This window comes from Nycticebus coucang, unplaced genomic scaffold, assembly GCF_027406575.1.
Source record: "Nycticebus coucang isolate mNycCou1 unplaced genomic scaffold, mNycCou1.pri scaffold_50, whole genome shotgun sequence".
In the NCBI taxonomy this organism is placed as follows: Eukaryota; Metazoa; Chordata; class Mammalia; order Primates; family Lorisidae; genus Nycticebus; species Nycticebus coucang.
The window spans coordinates 804,804-825,817 of record NW_026515581.1 but is presented as its reverse complement, the minus strand read 5'-3'; the positions used below and the strand labels follow the sequence as shown (position 1 = coordinate 825,817).

Sequence of the window (21,014 nt, the reverse complement as noted above, 5' to 3'; positions counted from 1 at the left end):
AGATGGGAGAGCAAAAGGGCAGGGGTTGAGACATGGCCTGGGGGTTGTGAGCGGGGCAGTCCTGGGTTTGTTTTTGAGAGGAGGGCCCGCGGCAGCAGCCATTGACTTGCTGGGTATAGGGCAGAGGTCCCGGTGAACAGACAGGGCTTTGGAAGGACCCTGGCAAATGTAACCTGGGGACCCAGAGCTGGCGTTCAGAGGAAAGGGGACTGAGCTCAGGGCGCAGGAGGAGGAACAGCTGGGGAAGCAGCGGGAGTGCCCTGGGCTGGATCTGGCGGCGAGTGCGACAGAGAGGCGTCCAGGATCCGAGAAGGGACCCTTGAGGGAGGGTGCTTTTGAGGACCGTTTGGGGTTCTCCGGATCTGATTTCGGAGATAAGGGAGTCTGCGTGCGCGGGGCTGTCCCGAGATCGGGGAGCCACAGACCTCTCCCCGAGGCGAGAGGTCGTGGTGTTCAGAAGGGTCACTGGGTACCGGTTTAGCCGATAGAGCAGCCTCTCTCAGGTGCAGTAGTTCATAGAAGTCTTTAAAGGAGGACTTCTAGGGTCCCGCTTGACCCACCCCTCACCCTCTCTTCTTGGAGTGGGCGGGCCCGGTGCTCGTGCTCGTGGGCAACTTCAATTCTGAGTCTACTAGGCGGGGCTGCCCGGCCAGGGTCCCTTTGACTGGCGCCCTACTTCTCGACCAATAGACAGGGAACATTGAGGTCTCGCCCACCCACATCTGTTTCCCTGCTAACTCTGGGCCCCAGCTGTCCTGGCTCAGTTGTTTTTCTGTCCCGCTAGGTATTGGAGTCTGTCTGCACGTGTTGCTGTACTCAGCTGGGTCTCATCCATGAGTTCCCATTCCTGTTCCTGTAGGTCCCACTTTCCCTCCCCCGCCACCACCCGGGATGTTGGAAGAAATCCGACAGGAAGAACTGGCCAGATCCAGGAAGAAAGTCCAACGTGCCATGGCGGCGGCTCCCAATACAGGCCGAAGACCCCACCCCACCCCAGGCTCCCAGGCCAGGACCACGGCTACAGTCTGTGTGCCACACCTGAGACACGCAAAGCTGCCTTCCAGGGTGCCCTCGGCTCCCTCCCCAACGTCTCCTCAGCTGTTCCTGGCCCCTAGCAGACCACCTGGTGGTCCCCCAGTGACTCTGGGCTGCTGATTCCCCCTAGTCCGGGCTCTGCCCTGGGCCCCGGCCTCCTGCAACCTCAATCTTGCCCTCCCTGGGTTTGGCGTCCTTTCCTATCCAAGGCCCTGGGTCCCTGCCCTGTGCTCCCCTCCCTCCCTCCCAGCACAGCAGAGAGTGGGGACACGGGTGGACTCGGTAGGCAGGAGTAGAACGCATTGAAGTCACCATGCTGTTCACTCCCTTTCGGCTTTCGCCCATCTCCACGCAGATTACCCGGGGCAAGGGGTCTAAGGAGCAGAGCGTCCAGGTCTGAGAAGTCTCAGGCTCCCTCACTCTCTTCACTCAGTCATCAGCAACATCTCTGAGTGGCGGATGGGGAAACAGGCTTGGTTCACTGTGCTCTGCAACTGGAGAGACTGTGATATTTTTTCACTGAGTTGTCTCCTCGCGTTCACTCGCTTCTATCTGGAGTGAGATCTACTTGGCTTCTGTGGATCATACCCTGGCAATGTGAACGTCACAGCCTCGCATATTCCCCCAATCGTCTCAACCTGAGGTTCTCTGGCTGCCACACGCTTACCGTGGGGCATCTTTGCAGAGCATCGGTTTTCCCAAAAGCTCTGAGGACTCAAAAAGCATTCAGGGGCTCAAGGATAAGACCTGCCTAGATTTTCAGGTTGTGTCAGGTTGTGATTTTTCAGGTAGACCTCTCTCTGAAATGATGTTCAGCTTGGCCTCTTTCTCTGAGGTTCCCAGACTGACTGGGCGCGCGTGTTCACCACCCTTGTGTCATTATGATACTCTGACATCAAAGTTGGATCCGTGCTGGGGCGCGGCGGTCTCCCACTTGTGCAAGGGAGGGCCCCGCTGTCTGACTCCACAGCGCACAGTGCACAGCTCCTGCCGTCTCGAGGCTTCCTTTTCTGGTTCCTTTTCAAAACACTTTAATTTTCTTCCCCCCTGGCACTCGCAGATTCCCGGCAAAACTCGGGAGCTTCTCATCAGACGACTGAATTTAGGCGCCACTCTTACCTTTTGTGAGCTATGTAATGGGTCCCTTTCAGCCACTGAGTGACCATCACACTCACTTGTCTGGTCGTCTGCGTCATTAGATCAGATGGTTCACACGATACCGAGTCTTTTGTCAAAACTGTGAAATAGACCAACAGAGGATAACTATTCCTGTCTGACTGCAGTCAACAAGTCCTCACCATTTGCTACTTCCCAGTAATGAATTTGCCTGAACTGTGGCCTAATTGCTGTATTCATCCAGGTTGCAAATAAGTGAAGGATTACCAGCATGTTGGAATGCTGAGTACTGGAGCCAGGAGCATTGATCTTCATGAGGTACATTTTATTCTATGTTGAGATAGTGTTTTTATCCCAACCTTGAAACAGAAAAGTAGTCAAAACTTTGCATAAATAAACAAATGCAATAAGTGTAACCTGGTTTCTGGTATCTTCAATGAATCCCCAATAATAAAAATAAGTCTTCAGAGACTCTTGTTAGGATGGATTTAGATTTGTACATTTGGAATGAGGCTCTCAGAAATGTCTCCTGCTCAGCATCTGCAGTTTGTATTGTGTGTGGCTTCTCTTTTCCAGGTTTTTGAAAACTGAGTGCTGCAATGCATAGATTGAGAGCTGGCAGCCATAGCAGCTCAGGCAAAGCAGAAGAGGTAAGCCTTGATCTGACCCCCACAGTAGAATGAATAAACAGCTGATTTTGTTAATTGATTTGAAGAATAGGATATCAAATGATGAAATCACCCCCAAATAGCTGGAATTACCGGCAGATTGTGTAGTGGTGAGCCTATGGTTTTCTGACGATATCTTTTCTTGTGCGAATGGCTGTTGGTTAGAGCAGGAAGTGAAACTGAAATTTAGTTTCTTTACAGGCTGCATCCCCAGAGGATGGATGTCAGTCTGTGAAGGACCAAGAGCTGCTATCAACTTGGATTCTGAAAACCTAACTGTTGAACATTTGGTGTAGAAATATTCCTTGTGTATCAGGACATTCTCAACAAAGCTAAGAGAGTATTGGGCAACAGTTTTCTGTAACTGGCACATTTGGTATCATTCATTAAATTTTCTAGCATTGTCCCTTGCCAGCCTATCCAACAGGAGCTTATACAAATTGGTTGTTATGTTGGGAGCTAGTTCTTTAAAATGGTAATTGTTAGTTCCCCTTGAGTAATGTTTTCATTCATTTACCATGAACTAATACCATAATAAAGAATGGTCTTTGGTATTGGTTGTTACAAATGTGTATTTGAAGAAAAAGTAAATTTGACTATTGCTGTCAGGTATTAGCAGTCCTTACAGTCAAAACTCTTTGCTCTTAACAGTTTTATACCTTAGAGGGCAACAATTCCAAAGCATTTAAGACATGGACACAAAGGGTTCTAATCCCTGCTGCCTCTTGAGTACTATCCCTTTGCATAGCTTTGTTCAATCTCCTTCAGCATTTAAATGACTTTGTAGCCAAAACCCTTGAAGTATGCAAGGCCCCATCTTGCTGCCTGCCTGGCTTGAGGCCCATCAGGCAGTGCTTACTCATACTGTTTTCTGGTTCATGAGTGACTGTTTCCCCGAAGAGACCTGGGACTAGGGGTTGCCTGTTTTTTTCTAGGTGGGATTCTTTCAGCAAAAGTGTTTGAGTGTAAGGGGATCAGATAAGCTGAAAAATCTTTGCTCAATTAGGCTCTCCTGGGAGCTTCCAGGTGACCGATTTTGTTTGGGCCTGCTGAGAATTTGGATTCAACTTGGTGGGTGTTTAAGAGCCTTCTGTAGTAGGTTTTTAGAAATACTCTCAAAGAATGGGTTGATGGCAAGTACCTTGGCCTTCACACGCCAGAGATATTGGATCTCACATGAAGGCTGGCTGAATGGGCCTTCACGTGCATGCCTCAGTCACTACTACTTGGTGCTGATGTATTGAAGGATATAGTTGTGATAGGTAGCCCTGGGGGAAGGTGTGTAGAATCATGGGGGAGGGGTGGGGACAGCACTCAGGAGAAGTAGAGGTTGAGACAAGTTCCATGGAGTGCAAGGCTCCATAAGGAAGGAGGTAGACCACTTCCTTTCAGTCCGTTAGCATACGTGGAACTAGGCTTATCCCCCCAGTTTCTTCATCTAGGAGTTTTGGTAAAAATTGCACCTTCCTAGAGTGTGGTACCTTCAGCATTTGGCTGGAGTCACTCCCCTAGATAAAACAAGTGACCCAGAATGGGAACATCTGGGTTACTTTTAGGGCCCCAACTATACTGGGGGAAAGCATTCTCATGAGCTCAACCTGCTGGCACTCAGCATACAATATGCCTGTTCTCATAGCCTTTGGGGGGAGGCCAAGGGCTGACTTGGGAGGGGTGTCCAGAGCTTCAAGCCAGGGATGACTTCATAGGAGCCAAAACGCAGGTGGTATGATTTATAGGGGGCAGATGGAGAGGAACAAGAAGTAAAAGGCTTTCCCAGGTGCTGTGGCTTGCCTTTTGTGATAGGGTTGGCCAGGCCAACTTTGGCAATAGCCTGAGCCTCCTGACAGGAGCCCCTGGCCTGCCTTGACCATCTCTACCCCATGAGGGCTCCCTGGTGAGGCCCCTTCCATGTCATATCGCTAATGCTGCTAAAGTCTCCTTGACCTCATGGTGGTCTTTGGCCAAGGCCACAGGACCCCCTCCAGGGTCCTCCTGGTCCACTGTCCCTTCCTGGGCCTCTTCCCCACTGCCTGGGCCCTCACCCAGCTCCAGGATAGTGAGTAGGTGGCCCTGCTTCGGGGACCGCTTGTGTAGGCTGAGCAGAAAGGGCTGGGGCAAAGAGAAGATGTCCACATTGTTGCCAAGGTCGATCCACATGACATTGGGGAACTTGCTGGGGTCCTTAAGGATGTCAGTAGCATGGCCCGCATCAGTCGGTTGCCGTTGAGTGCCAGCGTGGTGAGGCGGGGCAGGGTGTTGAGTGCTGGCAGCAGCTGCAGGACCACGTCGTGCGTGAGGCCTGTGAAACCCAGCTGCACACTGTCCACTTGCTCCCCACAGCTCTGCACATAGCTGGTCACCCGTTCCAGATCACGGGAGGTCAGTGGGATGCCTGACAGTTCCACCGTGTTGTCTGGATGGCTCCTGGCCAGGACAGCCTTGAGGCTGAAAGGGAAAGAGGCAGGCAAAGTCAAGCAAATGGTACAAGCCTCCTCAGAAGCAGCAGTACTCTCTGCCTCTAGTGATCATTTTTATAAAACTTGCAGATCAAACTCAAGGGAGAATCCAGGGAGCTCCAGGCCCTTGGCACTACCCCACATCCTGGCTGGCCAGAACCCAAGTTCTGCCTGCCCTTCCTGTCTCCATAAGGGGTGTCTGCATTTGCATCTTTACATTTTCCCTTCCTATTCTGTGACTTTATACTCTGCACCTGTTATTATCCTAAAAAATGGAGTTAATGGGGTTGTTATGTGAAGTTAATATATGTAAAATAGAACAATGCCTTGTATAGGTAAGTGATGGACAAATAGTTGCTGCTGCTGCTATTATTAATCACTTGGGTTGAGCTCCCTGCTTCTACCACCCGTGGCTGGTAGCTGTGTTGCCCCAGGATTCGCACAAATGATCTCAGAGGCCCCATCTTTCCCACCATATGGAGGGATCTGTAGGGTGAGCCCTGAAGGGGAGGGAACAGGGGATCCAGGTCTGGGGCTGAGTGTTCTCCACCCATCCCGCTCCCTGCTAGCTGCCACCCTTGTCCTTTGTTCCCCTGCTTCTTGCCCTGGGTCAGAGCCTAGGCTGCTCCAGCAGATGGTGTGTCCTTTCCACCAGCCCATTCTGTTTACTAGTGGTGCTGAGATGCTCATTCCCCACATTTTCAAGTGCCCTGGGAGGGGGTTCCCTCCCTGTTCAAACAGCACATGTTAACAGCAGCTCAAGAGTCAGCCTGGGCCTCCTGGCCAGGCAGGGTAAGTCCCCTGCTTCAGGGATCTGAAGCTGTCCGCAGTTTGCTCATTTTGCCTCTGACTGGGGTCCAGCCCCAGGGTGTTTGAAGGTAAAGCTTTCATGCCATGACATTTAAGTGCTTGCAACACTGCCTGGCATCTATTCAGCAGGATTTAACTGTTGGCTGCTGGTATCAATGTTAATAAAGCAGACCCAGTACCCCAGGGAGACCGTGGTGACCAGCCCAGCCCCACCCATACTAGTCAAACAGCAACAGTGCTGTCTTCTGCCCCATTCATTCCTTCAACAAGTGTGTGTTAAGCTCCTACTGGGAGCCAGGCACTAGGGTCACTGAATGGGATGGACAATCTCTGCTTTCATTCTTGGGGTGGGGGGAGGCAGACCACAAACTTGAGGGAGAAGTGATAGAGTAGCTGGGCACTGTTCTATATAGAGGGAGGTGGCATTTGACCTGAAGGGAAGAAAAAAGGTTCAGGCCACCAGAAGAGTTGGAAGAAGTTCCAGGAGAAGACAGAAAGGCCCTAGGGCTGGAAAGGGCTGGGTGTGATTGTGAACCACCTGGGAGGCTGTGGCTGGGACTGGGGAGTGGGGGAAGGACAGGTCACAAAGGGCCCGTCTGGATTGCTTTTAAGTGTGATGAGAAACCAACAGAGGGGAAGGAGACCTCATTTTCAATGGCTCCCAAAGAAGAATGGCTTCACTGCCCATGAGTTGGGGGAGATAGAAGAGGCTCCTGGATTCCAGTTTCCACACCCCCGTCCTGTTCTATCCCTGTATGTGACCCTTCCCTCCACCCAGGTGGAGCTCCATAAGAGCCTCCCAGGGGTCTCCTTCCCAGTGTTGGGGTAGGGGTGGCCAGAGTGGAAGGAGGTGCCAGAGCTTGCTCTTCTCCAAGAGGGAGGGGGACAGTTCTTCCCTCCCCCGCCTTTGGGACCAACAAGCAAAGCCAGCAGTAGCATCAAGACCTTGCCAAAGAGTCTTCAAAGGCCAGGCACCCTGCCCGTGGTCATTTGCAAAAAAGGCAGGAGTGCTTCCTCCTCCAGGAAGCCTTCAGGGTACCCTCTCTGTTTCTGTTGGTACCTACCAGTTGTAGCTCACAAGGTCTATGTCCTATGTGCCACCCTCCACCATCAATCTTCTCAGGGACTATCAAGCCCCTGAGAGTCCTTCCTGCTGTATGGACCAGGGTTTTGATCTGGGCCCCTTGGGGACACCCCAGAGAACTGGGGGGTTCAGTTGGGAGTGCCCACTTTTAGCACACCAGATATGAGAAGCTGCTCACGTCCCCTCGCTTCCAGCCCCATCTAAGTGGGCCCATACTCCCCAGCTCCCACCCTACAGCCAGGGTGCCTCCTGCAGCTCCTCACGCCCACCAGGAATGCCCTCCTGGCTGTTCCTCTGACTGAGTCCTCCCTCCAAGCGTCCCTCTGGCTCTGCCCTTCTTCCAGGCCAGGGAGGGGCACCATGTGTCACACACTCAGACTGGCATAGACGCACTGTGGATTGCAACTCACCAGGCCTGTGGCTTCCTCTTCACCAGTCCCCGGTGTCGCCTCCACTGGGAGTGGGGGCTGAGGTGGTATGTACCTCTGGTAGGTACCATAAGAAACAGAGAGGGTACCCTGGAAGGCTTCCTGGAGGAGGAAGCTGGCGGCATAGCTTCTCCATGGCGCCCAGCGCATCGCTTTCCTGCAGAAGGGGGTAGGTCCTACTCGCTGGAGCAGCTGAGTAGATGCCTCTCACAGACAGCAGTGGTTGCAACCAGTCTGTACAATGGTTTTTATTTTGTTGTTGCAGTTTTTGGCCAGGCTGGGTTTGAACCCACCACCTCTGGTATATGGGGCCGGCGCCCTACTCCTTGAGCCACAGGTGCTTCCCCAATGGTTTTAGTTTTTGTGGATTAGTTGCTAGCACTGAGAAACAGATTTATGTATCTAAGTCTTGGTTTCAGGCAGTCCAACAACAGTTGGCAGGAGCTGAGTGCCCCCTGACCCCTTGGCCAGCATCCACCCAGGATCTCCAAGGGCCATCCTGTTCATTCGTTTGCTCAACAAATATTTACTGAGCACTTACTAGGTGCCAGGCACTTCTAGGAATCTGAGATATGGCCATGAACATCCTGGTTTTGTATTTCACATGGTAAAGAGGAAAGTGTAATATTTTTACCTATTTCTCAAATGTGGGAATATAAAAGAGTGAAGGGGGCAGGTCTTTCCCAGCCTAATCCATTCATCCATGTTACCCCTCTGGCCCATCAGTATTTGAGTTTGAGACTCTGGGCATTATGGGCTGAATTGTGTCCCCCACAAATTTATATGATGTCCTAACCCCTAATACCTCAGAATATGACTAATTGGAAACAAGGTCTTTAAAGAGGTGATCAAGGTAAAGTGAGGTCACAGGTGAGGCCTTGATCCAATATGACTGGTGTCCTTATAGGAAAAAATCAGGACACATAAGTACAGAGGGAAAGACCATGTGAGGACAAGGCTAGACAGTAGCCATCTACAAACCTAGGAGAGAAAGCAAACCTACCAATGTTGGACTTCCGGCCTCTAGAAGTGTGAGATAATTAATGTCTGTTGTTTCAGCCACCCAGACTGTGGTATTTTGTTCGGGTGGCCCACCCAAACAGAGACACTGGGATAAAGGATGCAGCAGGAAGACCCTGGAGAGACTCCAACTCTGATGTCCCCAGGGAAGTCAGTCCAAGAGGCCCTGAGCCAGAGCTGTGTGGGAGCAGGGGTGTGAATCCCATCTAGGGGGGTGGAGTGTGGGCCACGAGTGTACTTCTGCCAGACCAAGGGTTAGCAAGTGTACTTCATGCCATGGCCAAGGGTTAGCAAGAGCCAGGCAGAGACCCATGGGTGGCCAACAGCTCTGGTGAGGGGAGGGTCAATGCCCTGACCTGTGTAGCCCCCAGCCACACAGTGTGCACTCAGCAGGCTGCTTTGCTATGTGACTCCAGGATCCCTCTATTAATGGAGGAGCTGTGCAGAGTAGTGAAGAGCACACACCTGGGGCCAAACTGCATGGATTCCAGTTGGCTTTAGTCACAAAGTGTGGCCTTGGGCAAACACCTGACCTCTCTGTGTCTCTGATGGGCATCTGTGAGGGGCTCTCACAAGAGTTTTTCTGAGGGTTTAAGTAAGTTATGACTTGTACTGTGCTTTGGTAGAGACCAGCATGCAGCAAGCTCTCCAGGCTGGCTCGGTCAGCGAATACTGCACTGCACCAGCGCACTGAACTTGGGCAGGGGAAAGAAGGGAGACTACTTCACTCAAATTGGAGCTGAGCTTTTAAGAGCAGGTGGGTTAGTGATTATTCTATGGAAACAGGAAACACAAGGAATCCCTGAGTGAAGAGGAAACGATCTGAGCAAGGGCTTGGGGGTCTTGGAAGGGTTGAGACTTTGGGTAGAAGAGGGCTTCAGAGGTGAAGAGGGCAAAAAGGCAGGGCAGGGGATGACCCACTCACGCAGGGCCATGGTGAGTTGAGGGGCCTCTGGGACCCCCAGCTGGGGGTACCATTGGATTTATCAGGCAGGGGCTCCAGACAGGTCTGAGCTAAATGCATCCATCAGCAGCTGATGTGCACCCCTGGCCAGGGAATGAACCAAGGGGGATGTGGGGGCCACCAGACACATAGGAGTGAGAAAAGGAGAAAGAAGTAGAGCCTGGGCACCAAGGGGAAGGGTGGCCAGAGGGGTCAGATCCCCAAGGAGGCCACAGGGTCTCAGCCAGCACAGGCTCAGGAAGGGGCGGTTGTGGTGGGGGCCCAGGTGAGGGCTGACTTTGGAGGCCAAAGGGAGAATGGGAAGTGACACCAGAGATGGCACACCTAGGGCCACAGTTCCCCACCTTGGAACTTTGCACACCAGGATCCTAAGACACTGATGCCCTGGCCACCTAAGTGATGGTGGGCAGCTCGGGTACAGGGATTTCTAAAAGTTCTTCAAGTGATTCCCTTGTGCAGCCACGGTGGAGAAGTGCTGCAGGCGGATTTGGGTGATCTGGCCAGCATCACTCCAGGAGCCCCCTACCCAAGGACAGAACGCTGCCAGCCTCCAAAGTTGAGAACTGAGCTCAGCTGACCCTCCTTCTCCAACCACTTCCCAGAGTTTCTAAGATCCTGGTCAGGGGCCCTCCCTCTCTACCCTCTAGGCCAGGGCAGCTGAGCCTTGCAGGAAGGGAACAAAGAGGAAGAGGAAGCGTCAATGCCGCGCCATAGCCACAGGGGGGCAGCCGCGCCAAGGCGCGGCTCGTGATGACTTAGCTCAGCCGCTGCCGTTAGAGAACCGACCCCTCCCTGGCCAAACGGGGACAAAGACAAGCACACCTAACAGAGGTGTCTTGAGACTAGGCGTGCGCCAGTGTTCTCACAGAAGTGAGAGTTCCCATCTGCTTGTCCAAACTGAATAAATAATAGCTTCCGGGACACAGTAAACATCTCTGTGCACTTGGGACTCAGAACGTGACACCCCAAGTATGGCACCTTGGCATGCCGAGCACTGTGAGCAAAGGACATTGGAAGGACTTGGAACCAAGGTCCCTCTGTCCTTCTCCTGTCCTCTCGTGCCCCCCCAGGATTCCTCTTTGCTTAGGAAGCTCATAGAAGCCAGAACCCCTCTCACCAAAGCCAGCCACAAAACTTAAAAAGGTCGCTCTCCCTGCCTCTGGAGTACTCTCCTTCCAGGGGGGCTGTTCCACCCTGGGGGCGAAGTGTAGCTGAACAGGCCAAGTGGAGTTGAGCAGCCGCCCGCTGCTCCCCTCCCCATGCCTACACAGGCCCTTCGTTGGGTCACTTAGGGCTGATGGTCTCATCAGACCTGAGAATAAAAAGTTTTCCCTGGGTTTTGGAGTCTTCTTTTCTCTCTCTCTCTTTTTTTTTTTAGATAAAGAATCTCACTCTGTTGCCCAGGCTGGAGTGCAGTGGTGGGATCCTAGCTTACTGCAGCTTTGAACTCCTGGACTCAAGCCATACTCTCACTTTAGCCTTCTAAGTAGCTGGGACTACAGACATATCACTATGCCTGGCTATTTTTTTTTTTTTTTTGGTAGAGACAGAGTCTCACTTTTTCACCCTCGGTGGGGTGCTGTGGCAGCACACAGGTCACAGCATCCTCCAACTTCTGGGCTTAGGCGATTCTCTTGCCTCAGCCTCCCGAATAGCTGGGACTACAGGCGCCCTTCACAAGGTCAGGCTATTTTTTTGTTGTTGCAGTTTGGCTGGGCCCGGGTTTGAACCCGCCACCCTTGGTATATACACCCTTGGTATATGAGCCACAGATGCCGCCCAATGCCTGGCTAATTTTTTTAAGAGACAGGGTTTTGTTGTGTTGCCCAGGCTGTTCTTGAACTTCAAGTGATTCTTTCACATCAGCTTCCCAAAGTGTCAGTATCATAGGTGTGAGGCACCATACCCAGCAGAGCTTCATTTCTGAACGCTCCCATGTCACACAGAACTTTGATTAAATCTGTTATGCTTGTCTCTTGTTAAGTGTCAGCCGTGTCCCTTATAATGGGTGAAGAAGGGTGTCACACCATTCTGCCCCTACCAACTCACTACAGTCCCGTACCCCACAAGAATCTCAGGGAGTGGGAGGTACTACTCACACTCCCACTTGGCATATGAAGGAACTGAGGCATAGAGGAGTTAGCAGACTGGCACACAGTCTGTAAGAAGGAGTCGGGACCCACATCTCATCAGAGGCACCAAGGCTGCTGCTGTCTCCTAACCACCATCCCAGGTGTTCCCTGCGCTGAGAAAGCTTGTCTTGTCTTTGGCTTAGCTGAGCTCAAGGCGTTCTATCACTTACAACCAGAAAAGCCTTTAGTTCAAACACCTACTACTGACCCAGCTCCCTCCTGGGGGGAACAGGCCTGGCCCAGAGTGCAGGAGGAATAGGAGAAGGTGGATAAGGGAGGAAAGGGAGTGTCCTTCCTGCAAGTTTGCAACATTGTATGGAGCAAGAGCTGCAACCCAGGCTGGAGCTCTGTGATACCAGCACTGCCTTGTCCTACGTGTCCAGGTGCCCTGTGCCCAGCACTGGCCAGGACTGCAGCCCTATCCTCTGGGAACTTTCTTCTCCTCTAAAGTGGTGCAGCTTAGCAGCCCTATTTATTTATTTATTTATTTATCTTTGAGACAGAGCCTCACTATTGCCCTGAGTAGAGTGTGGTGGCATCATAGCTCACAGTAACCTCAAACTCCTGGGCTCAATTGATCCTCCTGCCTCAGTCTCCTGAGTAGCTGGGACTATAGGCATCTGCCACATGCTTGGCTAGTATTTTTCTATTTTTAGTAGAGACAGGGTCTTCCTCTTGCTCAGGCTGGTCTCCAACTCCTGAGCTCAGGGAATCCACCCACTTTTGCCTCCTAGAGTGCTGAGATTATAGGCCTGAGCCAGCACACCTGGTCCTCCAGCAGCCCTCTTGTGTGACCAGACCCCCCTGCTGACTGAGACGACATACCAGCCCTTTCCCTGGAACCTAGACTTGATAATAAGCAAAACTCCTCCATGGCTAGAACCTGACTGGTAAACTGGGGGCACAGGCAGCCCTTCAGGGTGTAGAGTGGACAGGGAGGGAGGTCAGGTGGGCAGCCAGGAGGTGACACCACAGTACCTTTGGGGATGATTCTCTTCCAGGCTTCAGCCAGCCTAAAGTCAGTGTGCTGTGGGTGGGGTGCAGTCAGGGAAACTTAGGCCATTGCTGGGTCAAGTGTGGGGTGGGGACTCTCCAGACCTGCCCAGTGACACTGCCAGGGCCTTGGGGAAGAATGAATGTGTTTGGGGGCTTCTCACGGACCCCCAGGGAAAGATGCTCCAGGTGAACTGCAGGCCTTCCCCAGCATCTGATACTGCTCCATTTCTGCACTGCCAGGCAAGGTTTCCATCTGCCACCTTCACACCCCATGCACCCCAGAACTGCCCCGGGACCCCACCAAGCACAGCCCTCCACTGCCTGCACTCAAAGGTGACCCTTGTTCATTTCTAAATTATTTCCATCATCCACCTGTCCAATGCTGACTGCCCTGCTCACTTCACTGAGCACCAGGCACTGTTGCAGAGGTGGGGACCCTGTGCTGGTTTTCTCTGCTTACTCCTTCCCCATCGCCTGTTCCCTGCCCTTCCCTGTGCTCAAGAGGGCTGAGCTCTGGAGTTCCCTCCATGCTTCAGCAAAAGTCCTCACCCCAGCATCCATCTCCTTCCACGCTGGATCAGGGATGGCCTGGGTGACACCAGAACCTACAGAATGGCAGCAGTGATGGTTTGTGACTTCTGAGATGAGGTCATAAATGTACTGCGGCTTCCCTCTTACCACCTGCTTTGGCACAAGTCAGCACAACAGCCATGATGCCAGAGGACTCAAGTGGTTCTACGGAGGGGCCCTTAGGGCAAGGAACGAGGCCTCCTGCCAACAACCCTATAATGTGCCATCTTGGAAGTGGACCTGCCACCCTCTGCCAAGCCTTCTGATACCTGCAGCCATGACTGATGCCTCGGGAGACCCTAAGCTAGAACTACCAAGCTAAGCTGCCCCTGAATGCCTGACCTACAGAGGCTGTAGGACACATGTCCTTTGCTTCTAGCCACTGAGTTTTGGGATAATTTGTTACATTGTGATGAACACAGTGTGGCTCTGGACCCTGCATTCTCACCCTGCTCTGCCATCAGGTCCCCCCACTGCCTGCAGGGTAGCAACTTCCTGCTGCTTGGAGGCTTTGGTGTCTCAATGTTCTCTGCTGATTTCTTTTATCCTGCCCACAAGCCTTTATTAACCCTTCTTAAAAATTCACAATGGAATGTGTCACTTGCTTTCTGCCTGGAACAGGATGCAATTGTGAAGGAAAGAGACATCACCATTGTGGTGGGGAAAGCAGAAAATAAATTAGCAAGGTGGTTTCAGAGACCAGCAAGTAAAATGCAGAAATGAATGAGGAAATGAACAGGGCTCAGGTAGACCAGGAGGCCGACCCTAGGCAGGCTTGTTGAGAAAGGCCTCTTGGGAACTTTTAGGAAGGAAGCTCAGAGGAAGGAGGGGGTGTCATGTAGTCATAAGGGCAGCAAAGTCCCTAGGGCAGGAGACAGAGGCAGCTGTGTGGTTGCAGCAGAGCATGCAGGGCCACAGTGGGAAAGATGAGACTGCCTTGCTTGTAGAGACGGTGCTAAAGGATTTTCAGGGAGATGCATGTGATCCCACATACATGTTAGATGGCGTTCTCTGTACAATGCATACTACTAACAGCAGGCTGCACCTACCCTCAGCCTGGGGAACGCATAGCTTAGGGATTTCCCACCTTTGCCTCATCCACAGCTAGGAGAGTTCTTCAGAAGAGCCATTCCCCTGTCACACAGCTTTGGGCATTGGCAGGGACCCCCAGGCCTACAGCAGGGCCGGCCCCCACTAGCTGGGTTTGGAACTCCTGAGCAGGGACCAGACCATTACTCTTTAGGTCTCTGAGCCTGCAGGGCTCACGGCCCAGGGACCAGGTCTTCCTGACAACTAGCCTGCTGGGTCTTTGCACACCACTCAGCACATGGCAGGTGCCCACCAACTGGTTAGCACCTTCTGGGCACTGTGTGCTCACATGTGCCAGGCACACAGAAGAGCTTCTTGTGAACCATCTTATCTGACTCTCCAAACAGCTTGACAGGAGAGAGATTATTTTTATGTCCATTTTAGAGTTGAAGAGGATCAAGTCCAAGTAATTCAGTGATTGGAGAAAGGTTACAATATGCCATGGATTGAAATCATCTCCCCAGAATTCATATGTTGAAACCCTGATCCTCAAGGTGATGGTATCAGGAGGTGGGGCCTTGGGGGGATTAGGTCATCAGGGTTGAGCCCTCATGATGGGATTAGTGCCCTTACAGGGGAGGCCAGGCCAAGGAGCTCCCTAACCTACCTTTCTTTCTTTCTTTCTTTCTTTCTTTCTTTCTTTCTTTCTTTCTTTCTTTCTTTCTTTCTTTCTTTCTTTCTTTCTTTCTTTCTTTCTTTCTTTCTTTCTTTCGTTCTTTCTTTCTTTCTTTTTTTTGAGACAGAGTCTCACTTCGTTGCCCTCAGTAGAGTGCTGTGGTGTCACAGCTCACAGTAACCTCAAACACTTGGACTCAAGCAATTCTCTTGCTTTAGCAAGATAATTCTCTATGAGGTTTCTGTGAGCTGTGATGCCACAGGGCATTGAAGTGAGATTCTGTCTCAAAAAAAAAGCTGCTGGTGATTGAGAGATGTGATAGAAGGGGAAAAAAAGACAGAGGAGAGCTCAGTGTGGAGTTGCCTGGCTCTCCCCTGACTTCCCAGTTGGGGAAGGGTGTCCAGCTGCTCATCCCTGGGTAAGTCAGCCTGGCACCCCACAAGGCCCAGCCTAGGCCCCAGCTCACAGGACAGGAGTAGAACCTCCCTCCAGAAGGGGCTGAGGAACAGTTTGGGTGCCTGGAGAGTCCTAGAGCTTTTCCTTCTGAAAAGGAAGGGGGATGCTGGGCAAGGTGGGTGGGACAGCCAACTTTTTCAGGCAGGAAATGAACATGACCCAGGGGTGGGTCATCTTGGATTTAAAGACAACTAACTGGGAGTAGTGGGGATTGAGGTAAACTAGAGAGCCCCATGCAGGGCTGCTGTCATCCTTGTATGGCTTCTTTGTGCAAATAAGAAGTCCGCCTTTAGGAGGACACAGTTCTGCACCATGGTCATGGTTTGGTTGGTGGAGAGAGGCCTGGGTTTTAATTATTCCCTGCTTCTCTCCAATCTCTACCTCTCTCTGAGCATGTATTTGTGCAGTGTACAACCTGAACAACTGTACATGGTGTACCTGGCCCTGAATAACAGAGATGGCTACTCAGCTGCAGCCCTGTAGGAATCAGGGCTTCATGTTGCTGAAGCTTCTAGTTTTTTAAGGGCTGCTGAATATAGGGATCGTGTGAAAAATCCTGTTTTTAAATGTTGGCAATGAATTCACCCCGGGTGCCAAACCAAACCCATCTGTGCTGATGGCACCAAGGGAGGGCACCTTGGGGCTGCTCTCTTGGTGCCTGCAGGAGGGGATTCTCTTGCTCAGAAAGGTGCCCACCTCATACCCCGGGAACTGGACTGCAGAGCCCTACCAGCTTGGGGCAGTGGATGTAGCGTGCCAGGCTGATGATGAGGTCGTGAGTGATGCGGTCCACCAGGTTCCGGAAACTAGCATAGCGATACAGAACGTCATCCAGCGAGGTCGAATCCATTCCCAGGTCCTGCAAGAGCAGAGGGCACCAGAGGTCAGGATGGCTGCTTCACTCACCTTGCCCAACACACTGGGACAAGTGGGCACAGGCCACTGGGTGCCCCTGCTGGCAGCTCAGCATCCCCCAGAACTCTGGCAGGGAAGTGTCTGCAGGTCCCTAGGGGGCCTGGATGAGCCCAGGCCTCTTTCTCTCTCTCTGAGCCGAGGAAAAGTGGGCTGGACGTTCACGGGCGCCACAGTCTATGCAGGTCCCAGTGTGTTCACCTCTCCTGTGATGTCACTGGCCTATTCCTCTCCATTTTCCCAGAGGATGAAGCCAAGGGTGGCCTGCCACAGTGTTAGTGGCTGTTTCCCCACTGGGGGCAAAATTTGGAACCAGCATGCATAGCAAAACTCCTCTGCCTTGTCACAGGATTGTTCATTGATAAAGAGTTGTGTTTTCAGCTTGGTGCCTATAGCACGGTGGTTACAGTGCCAGCCACATACACCGAGGCTGGCAGGTTCGAACCAGGCCCAGGGCCAGCTAAAACAACAATGACAACTGCAACAAAAAATAGCTTGGCGTTGAGGCAGGCATCTGTAGTCCCAGCTACTCGAGGGTCTGAGGCAAGAGAATTGTTTAAGCCTAAGAATTTGAGGTTGCTGTGAGCTGAGATGCCACAGCACTCTAGTGCGGGTGACATAGTGAGACTCTTGTCTAAAAAAAAAAAAAAAAAAAAAGTGTGCTTTCTTCCCGCTTCTGAAGTTATATTTACTTCTCCTTAGGCAGATGTGGCCACAGTACCCCTCTGCCTTGGGAGCTTTTGAGTTGCAGGCCAGAGGAGGAGGAGGGTCCCAGCCCCAGTGGCCAGGAGGGAGGGGGGGAAAGGTGTGGGTGACCATCTGAGTTGCTGCAGGGGCTTGCTTCTTGTTTTGTTGGGATATTCTGGTCTTTTCTAAACACCTTCCCCACGATTCTGAAACATCACAAAAAGGTGGGACATTCAACAAGATGGGATCTGTGCAGAACAAGTCCCCAGATACCGACTCCTCCAGCTGTCAGAATCTCAGGAAGGTGGGGATGACCTAGACCCAGCCTGGGGCTGTCCTGCACAGACCCCCATCTGCTCTTATCCACCATGGGATGAGCTGGGCAGGAGGCAGGGGGAGGGCAGCGACTCGGCTCTGTGGCTGACATTTCTATAATATAAAAAGGGTCTTTCCACGTGGGTCTGGAGGGGCCAGGGTGTCTCCTGGGGGCAGGCTCTCTGAGTCTCTGAGCTGGTCAGGTCCAACCTGCACCGGTAGGGGCATTCTGCCTCCTGCCCCTTGGACAGCTTTGTTGGTGCTGTGGTGAGGACAGGAGGGCCCGGTCTGGAGGGCTTTGTTTTCCACATGGCAGGAATGAAACTTTGAGGCAAACTGCCAGCCCTGCGCCTGGGTGTCTGGCTGCTGACATAATTACAGGGACCTGTGTCCAGGGGCTCAGGGTCTGGCACAGCTGCAGTGGCAGGAAGCTTCTCAAGTGTTGGCCTAGAGCCTGGCCCCTTGTAAAACCAAGTGTCACACTAGCCTTAGACCTCTGGTCCTGCTCTGGCATCTTCAATCTCTCAGGCAGTGCTGTATCCTGAAGCGGATGACCTAATATCACTGAGCCTCAGTTTCCTCATCTGTCAGATGGGGACAGTGACTCCAGCATCATGAGTAGATAAGAGAAACACGACCAAGTAACATATGTAAAGTATCTGGCAGGGAAGAGAGTCACCAACAGTGGATGCCCTGAACCCACTTCACTTCCATTTCTTTATTTCTGCCCCCTTCACTGGGAAAGACCCCTCCCCTTATATAGTGGTTCTCAACTCCTTTTTGGATCAGAGACCCATTTGAGAATGTGTCAAGAGCCATGATCCTTTTTTCAAGAAAAATACAGGAGTGAGAGAAGGGTTCGGACTTTCCACACTGGTCGCATGGTCAGGAGGGTGTGTGGGAGCCATGTTACCTGTGGAATTCTGGGACACAAACCATCACCCAGTAACATGCAGAATCTCAGGGCAGGAGGAGGCTGGGAAGGTGGGAAGGCCGAAAGTCAAAAGGGCTTGTGGTCTCGGGTCTCAGAGGCCTGCGTGGCCAAAAGAGCTGTGGCCTAGTGCCTGGCTCCCCAGCCGGACCTCGCTTACACCTTGAGGCTCTCCTTCCTGGGGCCAGAGAGGTAAGGAAGGAAGGAAGGAAGGCAGAAGACGACCGTGAAAACAGACCCTGTCATTCCCATGGTCAGAGGCTAGACTGTGGCCATGGGAGGAGGCCAGAGGCTGCAGTTATTTTTCTTCTATGGGCTGTCTGCAAGCTAGGATCCTCCTCTGTGGCTGTCAACATCATGTCAGCCTCTTTCCCTCCCCTGCTTCCTCTGTGCATTCCCCCTGGCACCTAGTGGTCTTCCCCTTACAGCCATCCTTGCTCCCTGTCCCCGGATGACCCTGGGAGAAAAAGCTGGACACTGGGCCCGGCTGAAGCCCAGCTAACTGAAAGTCTGTGGCAAGGCCCCTCTCTCTGTGATCTCCTTCTCCCTCTGTGAAATGGCAGGTGAACCACACAGTAGTTTTTAAGTTGTATTCTAAGACCTTGGGGCTGACAGGTGGGGGCAGGTTTGGGCAGGAGAGGGGAGAGAGGGGCAGCAAGGCTGTGGGCTGCGGTGCTCAGGAGTGGCTCCTGGCTACAGACAGACACACAAAGGTAGTTCTGTTGTCAAAGAAAAGCCTGGAACCCTGCCTGGGTGACCATTAGGGTTTCTCATGCTCCTGCCAGCCCCACTTCATCTTCCCAGCTTCCGCCACATTTCAAGGCCAGTGGAGGCTGACCTGTCCTGGAAAGACCAAGAAAACCCTAGATGCCAACCCAGAGGCTGTGGCAGGTCTGAGCAGATGCTGAATGTCCTTTCCCAGAGCCACGCTCCCACCATCCCCTCCTCTGGCCGGTCGCCCCAGGTGCCCGGCTTGCTGTGGCTGCCCTCTGTGTTTCTACCATCCTTCCTTGGGATGGGGCAGTGGGGAGAGGGGATCCCCCAGGCGGGCGCTCTGGGTCACTGTGAGTCATGGCCACCTCCCTCCCTGTGAATTCCAGCTGGGTGGGGCTCCCCAGTGTCCCAAGGCCAGGGCAGTGAAACCCAGGCGGAGCCTGGCCAAAGGCTGCTGCATGCTTTATTGCTTTATTTTTCTATCTCGAGTCTGCCTAGGTCCTCAGAATGCTTATGCTGTTTCAGGGCACTTCACAGTCCCGAGGACCTTGGCCACGTTCAGGTGTCCTCTCCACATCCACTCCCAGTAAGCCAGTTTACTGGGGATGACTGTGTCCCCGCCCATGGGGACTACTTATGGTACTGGGTGACGGAGGGGCGCTCCTTGAACACTCAGGTGTCACAGAAGGCTGCAGCCTGGGCCATAGACCTGGGAAGTGTCCAATCTGTAAATGGCCCCTGTAAATGGCTGCACAGACACTGCCCAACACTGCCCGTTCGGCACTCCACTCTGCCCTGACTTCCAGGAAGAGATGGGGGGACAGGCATGTGAGACCCGCTGCCTGTGTGAGGAACCTGGGAGAACCAGATCCAGATGTGGCCCCTCCTGAGCACAGCCCTAGCCCAGGAGGGGCTGGTTTGCCGGCAGAGTTCCAAGCATTGAGGAAAAGCTCATCTTCCTCCGTATGGGTCTGGGTTCCACCTCTAGGAACAGCCCCCAAACCCAGCTATTCAACTTCAGTTGTGTGGGACCCACTTCCTCGCGATGGTGCCTCCTGGAGAGGCTCGTTGCAAGTGGGATAAAGGGTACAGGGTGGAGGGTACGGATTTCTAAAAAGCGAGTAGAGATTCACATGGGCGGGGTTGGTATTAAAACAGCATTTCTCAAAGTGTCTTCTGAAGATCTCGGGGAGGAGTCATTGAAGACATTTTGGGGGCACAGCCACATTCTCTCCCCACCGGCCCAGGGTGTGGATGCCAGACCTACTTCAGCCAAAGCAGCCTGTCACAAGGCGGGCATGTGGGCGCGACACGTCCGAGAACCCGCTGTCTTCTAGGGTGTCACAAACATGGGAAACTCCACCTTCCTCATTTTCTCCTTTGGAGAGTATAGTCATTTTGTAAAAATGTATTTCTTCCCCAGGTGAACTTACTAATTTTAAATGAATGAATAAAGATGTTCTTGTTTTAATTTCTCCCACAGAAAATAGCATTAGATATGTGATTCAACCCACGTAGAGAAAACGTCTTTGAGGGCCTCAGTAATTATAAAGGTATTAAAGGGCTCCTGAAACCCAAAAAAGTTTGAGCCTTGGGGTGAGAAGAATGTGGTGCCCTGAAGGAAGGGGCTGAGAGTGGGGTGCCAGGTTAGGAAGTGGGGGCCCCCTGGGAAGGATGTAGCTTCCTCTGGACCTCTTCTCTGTCCCCCACACCTGACGCCTTATGAGGCTCTCCGGCAGTGCAGATACAGATTTGTGTGGTGCCACTGAGGGTCCAGAAGAGCCCCGGCCCACACTGGGGTCTGGCAGAAGGAGACACATCCAACCCAAGGGAATGTGTTAAAAAATTTGAACCACTATGGACCCTATTGGTAATTGCTGGAGGAGAGGAGTCCATGAACAGACCACCAATTATGGCTCTCGTGGTGCTAACTCCCTTGTGCAAACATATTTACATCAGTGCAAACCTATGGCCCTCCACCAGCAGCACCAGCTATAGGAGGGGAATCCACCAGT

At 52.5% G+C, this 21,014-nt stretch overlaps 1 protein-coding gene and 1 non-coding gene across 2 annotated transcripts in view; one reads left to right on the top strand and one right to left on the bottom strand.

The window, feature by feature from the left end:
- Positions 1 to 2,877: 2,877 nt before the first annotated feature.
- LOC128579404 (small nucleolar RNA SNORD65) lies at positions 2,878 to 2,951 on the top strand. Its single transcript, XR_008378142.1, has one exon. It is a non-coding gene; the product is annotated as a small nucleolar RNA SNORD65 (small nucleolar RNA).
- Positions 2,952 to 4,730: 1,779 nt separating this feature from the next.
- LOC128579393 (leucine-rich repeat-containing protein 75A-like) overlaps positions 4,731 to 21,014 on the bottom strand; it is an 86,111-nt gene continuing 69,827 nt past the window's right edge. The window contains 6 exon segments of the mRNA XM_053581516.1: positions 4,731 to 5,017; positions 5,020 to 5,264; positions 7,580 to 7,654; positions 7,714 to 7,754; positions 16,171 to 16,299; positions 16,347 to 16,359. Of these exon segments, the coding sequence (XP_053437491.1) occupies positions 4,731 to 5,017; positions 5,020 to 5,264; positions 7,580 to 7,654; positions 7,714 to 7,754; positions 16,171 to 16,299; positions 16,347 to 16,359 (790 nt within the window).